The 8414-nt window shown below is 39.3% G+C and overlaps 1 protein-coding gene across 1 annotated transcript; it reads right to left on the reverse strand.

Annotated features, from left to right (window-relative positions):
• Positions 1-4061: 4061 nt before the first annotated feature.
• Positions 4062-8189, reverse strand: LOC101308499 (auxin response factor 9-like). Its single transcript, XM_004306607.1, has 14 exons — positions 7837-8189; positions 7508-7620; positions 7269-7364; positions 7105-7161; positions 6768-6920; positions 6598-6682; positions 6342-6432; positions 6098-6262; positions 5899-6012; positions 5731-5803; positions 5458-5605; positions 4759-5363; positions 4485-4672; positions 4062-4412 (listed from the first exon to the last, which is right to left on the reverse strand). Exons 1-14 carry the CDS (start codon positions 7886-7888, stop codon positions 4298-4300), a joined length of 2055 nt encoding a protein of 684 aa, XP_004306655.1. The 5' UTR covers positions 7889-8189; the 3' UTR covers positions 4062-4297.
• Positions 8190-8414: the final 225 nt, after the last annotated feature.

Consider the following 8414-nt stretch of genomic DNA (forward strand, 5'->3'; position numbering starts at 1 on the left):
TCGGTGGTAGTAGCTTTTGTTGCTGGCGGTAGTAGCTTTTGTTGCTGGCGGTAGTAGCTTTTGTTGCTGGCGGTAGTAGCTTTTGTTGCTGGTAGTAGCTTTTGTTGCTGGTAGTAGTAGTTTTTCTAGTTGGTGGTAGTAGCTTTTCTAGCTGGGGATAGTAGTTTTTCTTGCTGGCGGTAGTAGCTTTTGTAGTCGGTGGTAGTAGTTTTTCTAGTCGGTGGTAGTAGTTTTTGTAGCTAGAGATAGTAGCTTTTGTCAATGGCGGTAGTAGCTTTCGTAACCGTCGAAAACCTCATCGAAATTCGGCCGGAAACATTACCGGAGGTCGGCCGGAGTACGTCGGAGACCTTGCTGGAGGTCTGTCAGAGACTTTTCCAGGGAGAAGAGTGGTTGTTAACTTTTTACATTAGTGGCATTTTTGTAAATATAAAAGAGAAAATCTAATTTTTTTGTTGGATGGCAGTCTGTAATTATGTTGAACTTTAATACCTAAATCAAAACCTTATTTAGGCTTGAGTGGACTTATGTGAGTAAAAATGTTATGGTGGACTTATGTGGGATAAAATGTCTCAAAATGGACTTATGTGTAATTGGCCCTAATAATAAATCATCATAAGTCCCATTCATCAATTCCAGCCTTTGATCATAGACTAACCAATTCCATTTACTGGTCTTAAACACGAGACTATACCACATGACTACCAAATGTCAATAACTTAAGTACCACCTAAATTGACGAGCATTGAATATCCGACGAAACAACCAAAGCCCAAATTATTTGAATATAGTGTTCCAGCAATATCCTAATCATATTCAAGTTCACAATTGTTTTGGGGTGAAACCTCAAGAACAAAACCGTGAGGGCCGGTAGACCCAAAGCGGACAATATTTCAATAGTAGGGACTAGGCTGTTACAGATGGTATCAGAACCTGTCCTCAGCCGAAAGTGTGCCAACGCGGACGTCGGGCATAAAACGGGGGGGGCTGGGGTGGATTGTGGTGACCTAACTAGGGCAGGCAAACTAGTAGGTGCACCCGTTCCACATCGCCCAGGGGAGACAAGTTGCTATGCTTATATGTGCAGAGCTAGCACATTACATGGAGAGGCGTTTTGGGGTGAAACCTCAAGAGCAAAACCGTGAGGGTCGTTAGGCCCAAATCAGACAATATCTCAATGGACTGGGCCGGGCTGTTACATGAACAAACCAAGATAACCACACCTCATCGAGCAAAGACTCATTCACCCTCCGATCCATGTTTTCTACAAAATAGACAACATGTCATTATCATCTAATATTTAAAGTTTCTTCTTCCCACAAAGCAATTGATAATATGTAATTCCTTGTCCAAACCATGGAGGTCCAAAAATCGAAGCACAGTGTATTTTGATGAAACTAAACATAATACAGCAGTACTTGGTAATTTTATGTGACGGTGCAATATATGTGTTCTATTCTGCTTCTTATCTGCTGTTTACCAGGACTAGAACTTTTTTCTTTAGTTGAAACTAATCTTAAATACTTCGGTCTTGTTATTAATCCTTTCCTTCTCATGCATTGCTTTGGAAAGGGAGTTTGAGAAGAAAAAATTAGCACAACATTAGGGAAATATCAGTAAGGCACACCCCTGGGAAAGACCACCTTGTCTTTCAGCTGGTTCGGTATGATATATGGGATGAGCCCAGGGACGGAACCAGGAATCGAAAGTGGGTTGGGCTAATTTTCACACAGCACACTTACAAAATATTTTTTGAGGTATTCTAAATGAAGTTGGATTAGCAGAGAGAGAAAGAAAGTTGATGAAAATGAAGAGACAAAAGGTTGCCTGCCTACAGCTGAGTTTAAGAGACATTGCGGATAGAAAATCTGTATTAAGCAAAGAAGCTAAGAAGACTGCATGTATATATAAAGGATATGATCAGTTTTGACTTTTGAAGCAGGAAATCAAAAGAATACGAAACTATTCTTGGAATAACCTGCATGCTAGCAAGAATGATGCGAATATAGCCGATAGCACAAGAACGATGCAGAGATGGAAAACATGTCCCCAGTTGAATCAACAAGGAAATCACAAGAACTTTGTTGTGGATATGTCATATATGGTATGGCAGTAGTAACTATTAGAATCTTGGACAGCCAATTTGGCTTCATTGCATTTTTAAGGTTAAGGATTGTCATCATTATATAATCCTCATAGCAACAATATTCTCTGTGTTGCTGAGTTGAAAAGGTATCCAGAGATGAAGTACAGAAGCGGCGAGAATATGTACCCAGGTAAATAAGACATTATTTTTTTTTCTATTGTAGCTGGGCTGGGCTATGATATATATATATATATATATATATATATATATATGGTCCCAATTTTCGGTTTGGGCTGTAGCCCATACAGCCTTTGCTGTAGTTACGTCCCTGGATGAGCCTCTTCCATCATTCGTCATATCTTTGTCAACAAGATAAGCTTGTTCTTAATTTCTACTTTTCGTTTTCTTGATTTCTAGTTTTTTTTTTTTTTTTTTTTTTTTTTTTTTTTTGGTTCAATTGATTTCAGTTTGTTAGTTTCAATCTTGTTGTCAGTTCTCCAACAACAAAACTTGAAGTTTTGACTTTGATCTGTAACATAAATTACTATACAAAAATAAAACATTGTCGACCCTCTGCGGGGAATTTGTGGCTTGCTTCCCACCCTCTGTCGACTTGGAGCGCGTCTAAGAACCCGAGGGTTCATGGCCATTTGGTGTGACTTCACCAAAAACCAAAACAAAAAGTGATTGTGGGTTGAGGGCTTATACTCGACAGCACGCGGAAGTTATGATTATCTTAGTTCATGGGATGACTCTTAAGCAATCTCTTAATTGTGGCTTGATATCCACCCTTGTCATCCCAATCATCAAACTCTTCTTTGTTGTGGTTTGCTACCCACCCATATTGGGTGGGGGCCCTCTGACCCGAGGGTTTAGGGGCGCGCCTAGTGCAGCTTCACCGAAGTGAACAAACCAAGACAACCGCACCTCATCAAGTAAAGACTCACTCACCCTCCAATCAATTTAATGCCCCGCTTAGTTACAAGTCTCCGCTACAAGACTCGGCAATAGAAAAACTGATATATTTCTTTATAAATATTCATTCATCCAATTTTTACTCGATGTGGGATTCTTATAACCAATTTACCAATATTTCACAAAACACTCCAGCTTTATTCATAGATGTTTTCGTTCATTATCGGAGTATCTTCCGAATAGTAAAATTAAGAGAGTGATCATTGGCATCTACTAACCTACACTTTTCGATCTATTTGATTCCAAACATTGTTGTGTATTCATTTTCGTCCGGGTTTTTGTCTTCTCTAAACCTTCATACATTTATGACACTGGTTTAGTATGATGGGATAAGCATCTTTCTCCTTCTCTATTAATTTCAGCCAAAAGGAAATACAAAATAACAACTGCACCCTTGTGTATATATAACTCTTTTCCCAAAACATTTAGTCAGTAACAAGATTTGTAATGCAGAACACATGGTTTGTCAAACATGGTGATGATCTTATATGGTTCCCTCCTTTTTCTGTATTGTCGGATTGAATCCCTTCGTTTGGCTTCCCCAAGTTCCAGTATCATACTGCATAGTGCATTGGGAAGATTATTGGAGTTTACTTTTCCATTTCTTTTAAACAATTGAAAGAGTAGGTGACCGATATTCTAAATGGGAGATAATAATTATGCTCCCAAATCTTCTATGTCACTGTCACAAGGATTTCAGACCTTTTGTGCACTTCTTTTCCACCCTTTTTCCATTGGACTTCTTTTAGAACAAGTGATGATCCTGAAAACAACACTTGCCTCCACAATTCAGACACCTCAGAAAGGAAAAGATGCCAATTGTTCCCTCAACCTCTCTTTACCTAATTCAGTTCTTGATCACAACCAGCATTCGTACCTGCTTCTCATGTCTTTTTTTTCCTTCTTTTGTTTTTCGTCACTCTTTTTTTCCTTTTAGTCTTAACCGTCTCTTAATCTAAGCTTAAAACAAACTGTAAAACGAAAAGCATGACACAGCTTTCCACCCAACGAAGCAACAAAGGACTAAACACCAAACTCCAAACATATATATGGGTCTTTACAGGCCTACTACTGATGTTAACCACAACCACACACTTGACAGATTTTTACTAAAACTGATTAACTGGTTGCCCAGCTTCTGGCATGAAATCATCAACCCATATCATGCTCCAAAAGTATGAGCAACCCGACTACAAACTAGCTCAAATGAAAACCACAATGAAAAAGGAAATGCATTTAGTTGACATTCTCCTCACACAGTAATGCCGAACTTTTTAGCTTGCCTTGTCTTAGCATCTGTACGTGATCACTTGAAAAGATGAATATCTTCTTCACAGTCCGGCAAAAGTCCCTGCAGGGCGAAAGAAGTTAATACTTTCAGTCATTTTGAAAATGTATAGTAGATCAAATCTAAGGGACTTACTGCCATTGATAATCGCCAAGAAGCATCATGTCATTTTCATCATCAGTAAAAACAACTGCCCATTTGTTTGCTGGACGAAGCTCTCCTTTGATCTCAAACATTTTCTCTAGCTCGTCAATTAAATCATCATACCCCTTTAATGCAGTCAAGTCCACAGCACGACCAACAGCAACCCCTTCCATATGCACCTTCTCAATAGAAAATTAAAGCTCATCAGATACAACTTTAAAGTAGTGGACTAATTCATACAGAACCAGCAGTCTCTGCGCTTTACCTTAGTACGAGATCTCATTGAAACAGTGGATCCCTGCTTGCTTTGTGTCTCAATTGGTGGTACCTCTGATATAAGTTGCATCTGTTCTTTTGAGATTCTTGAAATATTGGGGTCCTGATCAAGTTCTGATGCAGCAGCCAGAATCGGTCCTTTGGCACCAGAGCAAACTGTTGTAAACATTGGCTCTTTCTCCCGAAGATTGGCAGTAATTGCCTTTGGCACATCATAACCAAACAACCGAAAACCTGAAGACTCGAACTTTTTCCCTGTTTCCAGCTGGTCATGCACCGGGCCATTGCTTGTTTTCGAAGATGGGGAGGAGAAGTTAGGGAGCATGGACCCCATAGTAGCATTCTTGTTGCCTTCTTGTGAGTCTGCAAACAGGCTTAAAGAAACATTCACATTTGGAGAAGAAGGCCAGATACCCTCTGCACAGATCCTTGAGCTAGAGTAGCCGCTGCCATTGCTGTCTTTCTGCCTTGGGGGCCAGACAACCTGGCTACCACAGCTTTGGACTTCAGCAACACAGCCTAATTGAGTTGGCTCAGCAGACTGGTTTGACCCTTGATACCAGAAAGGTGAAGCAGTTGAATTGGTGGTAATTTCTACATTCAAATTGGTGTATATAAAGTCAAGACACTAGCACCACCAACAGATCTATCATTTTTAAATTGATAACTCAATGCAAGCTTTACATACCTGATGAAGCAATTTCAACGGTTTTAGGCCTTTTGCTCTTTACTACTGGTTGAGCAAGATTTAACGGAACAGAAGCTACAAATGGCTCTATTTCCCAAGGAGAAACCCTATCCGGCCTTGGTACTGTGGCATGTTCATCCCATTGAACCTGCAAGTATGAAAAGTGAGCACATACAGATAACATACAATATACTAATTAAATTAGTATATATACTAATATAGCATATATACTAATATAGCATTCCGATGAACAACTCAATAACATATCTTAACCTTCAGAGATCGCCATTTAGATTCTGCCCAGTGAGGAGATAAATCCCCAACCCCTACTATAGTGCCAGTGAATCTGTCCAATTAAATTAGGCAACAAATTTCAATCAGGTTAACTATATTGAAAGGAAAAATAAAACATTATTAACAGCCAGAACTTATTCCACATACCTTCTTTCCGGTGAGTCTTCCCCCTCAAATCGCATTTTAAAGCGCATGCCAACAGAAAATTTATTGTTGATGGCTTCAAGATATTTGTTTAAGCCAACAATAAATTGGCTCGTCCTGATAAAAAATCATATTGTAAAAACAAATAATATCAAGTTAATAGACGACTCAAATTAGAGACAAAATGGAGGCATCTCTCAACCTGGGCTTGTAATAGACAACAAATAGAGTTGAGGTCATGACGGCATGAGAAGCAGTTGCAAGCACTCCTAGATGCATGCTCTGGCTAGATATCACTGATGAAGGCATGGGAGTCTGTTGACGAGCAAGACGCCGAACCCCAACCCCTAGTTCCCCATTACCACCCCTACAAACAGGAATTTGTTAATAAAACCTAGTCAATAACATGACACACACCTCGGAGGTGACAACAACTCAGCATATACCTCAAGAACACAAACGCATCACCAGCAACCAATCTTTTGGATGTGACAAATGTACTCCATCCTGTGGTAAGTAAATGCCTCCGCGGTTGACCTTCAAAATTAAAGTGACACGTAAGAAATCAAAGACAGACATGAGAGTTCCTAGATTGAACTTGCCTAATAATACTGGTTCTGCTTCTGATTAATACTCAACTAGTAGCATATAACCAATATCCACATTCAATCGCAAAGAAAGCTTTTTCGTCACAAGGTATACCTCTGAAGATATGCTTAAATTTCCACTCATAGCCATGAAGATCTTTGGCAGCCAATTCCTGAGTTGGAGTTGCCTGGTTCATATCCTAATGAAATGAAAACAGTGAGATAGAGAAAAAGTAAAAAGAAAAAGACCACTAGCATGCCAAAAACAAAAATGAGAGGAAATACCAAAGGAGGTAAGCAATCATTAGCATGCTTTCGAAGAACTGAGAACCCTCCATGGGTGCTTGTATCAGAAGCTGTCAAAATCTTGCAAAAGGAATAAGTAGCCGGTGTTGGAGGCTCCGGTACACATGGATCGGGACTTGTAGGTTCACTTTGCTATAAATACCAGCCAAGAGAAGAATGAGGGAAGAAACGAAAGAACCTATAACATTAGTTTTCTGGAACCAAAGCATTACAAAGTTTTGGTCACAAATTATTTATGTGCTTTTGTTCCTTTTCCTTTGCAACCACAGAAAAAATATAAACAATAAATAAGACAAAAGAAAAATATGTTACTTACATCTGGTTCTGGGAGCAAAGTGATCTGAGCATAAACTTCATCGGTGTCTCGTTCTGGCTGAAAGTTAATCAAATTTGAATAAAAACCAATTTGCCAGCAGACAGAGTACACAAAGTTGTAAAGCACAAAGCTTTAGATAGAAACTACGATCTGAAACACAATACCAGTAATTGAATGTTAACAACTTGACAAAGGATCTTAGACGGTATATTGAACCGAGGGATTTGCGGATTCAGTTCTTGATTTGTTGATGCTTCCAGCTGCAAAAAGAACCCAGCAAATTTTCAGAAACAGAAAAGGAACAGATTTTAATCCATTAACAAACAATGTAAAGTTGTAAACACTCAAAAATGGAACAGTGAATTGAAGAAAAATAAAAAATAAAAAAATAAAGATAGCTCACTTGTTCCATATGGCCCTGAGGAAAGTAGAAGACTCTCTCTCCAATTCTGGGCACATCCACAAGAGGCCCTGCACATAACTTCCATAGCTCTGTATACAAAGCACTTCCATAACCTATCATACAAAATGCAAACCTCAAAATTTAGAAACCCTATTCTATGACAGCACCCAGAAAAGGAAACAAGCTCAAAAACCACAAAGAGGCAAACTTTATCCTATTAAACCCAAAAACAGGAACCAAACTACAAACTCAGTTACCCAAAACCGCATAATGAAAACAGTTTGAATGTTATTCATCTCTGCTCGAACTTACCGAGCGAACCAACCCACCTGTATCACCACCACGAGAAACAGATGAAGAGTCACACTGACTGTGCGCCATCCAAAACTAACGTCGTGCCGTAGAAGATTGGAAATTCAAGAATCCCCAACAACAAAAACACACACAAGGCAATGCAAAAGAGAAGGAAATGAAATTGGTGAAACAGCAGAGGCTCTTCCCACGCACTATGGTATTACCATAATAGCCTACCCCATTGGCGACCAGCAAGACCCAGAAAGAAGGAAAAGGCTAAACAGACAGGACGGTTATGCAAGCAGCCATTATTGCTAGTGCTCTGTTCGTACTACTACTAGCTCAGTTTCTTTTTTCCTTTTTCTTTATTTCTTTTCTAAATTTCTCTATTTTGTTTGCTCTCTAATCTCTCTCTTTGAGTCTGTTTCGGTTACAAACCCACTTTTTGCTTTGTCTTCTGGGCAAACCCAAAACCACTTCTTTTGGCTTCTCTGTCTCTCACTCTATATATCTCTCTCAGACCTGAATCGACGTTACCAAATCCCCAAATTTGCTTCTTTCTTTTTGTTTCAGAGTGCTTATTACAAAAATGCATAAACAAATTTGGCCTCTT

This window comes from Fragaria vesca, linkage group LG7 (assembly GCF_000184155.1).
Source record: "Fragaria vesca subsp. vesca linkage group LG7, FraVesHawaii_1.0, whole genome shotgun sequence".
Lineage (NCBI taxonomy): Eukaryota > Viridiplantae > Streptophyta > Magnoliopsida > Rosales > Rosaceae > Fragaria > Fragaria vesca.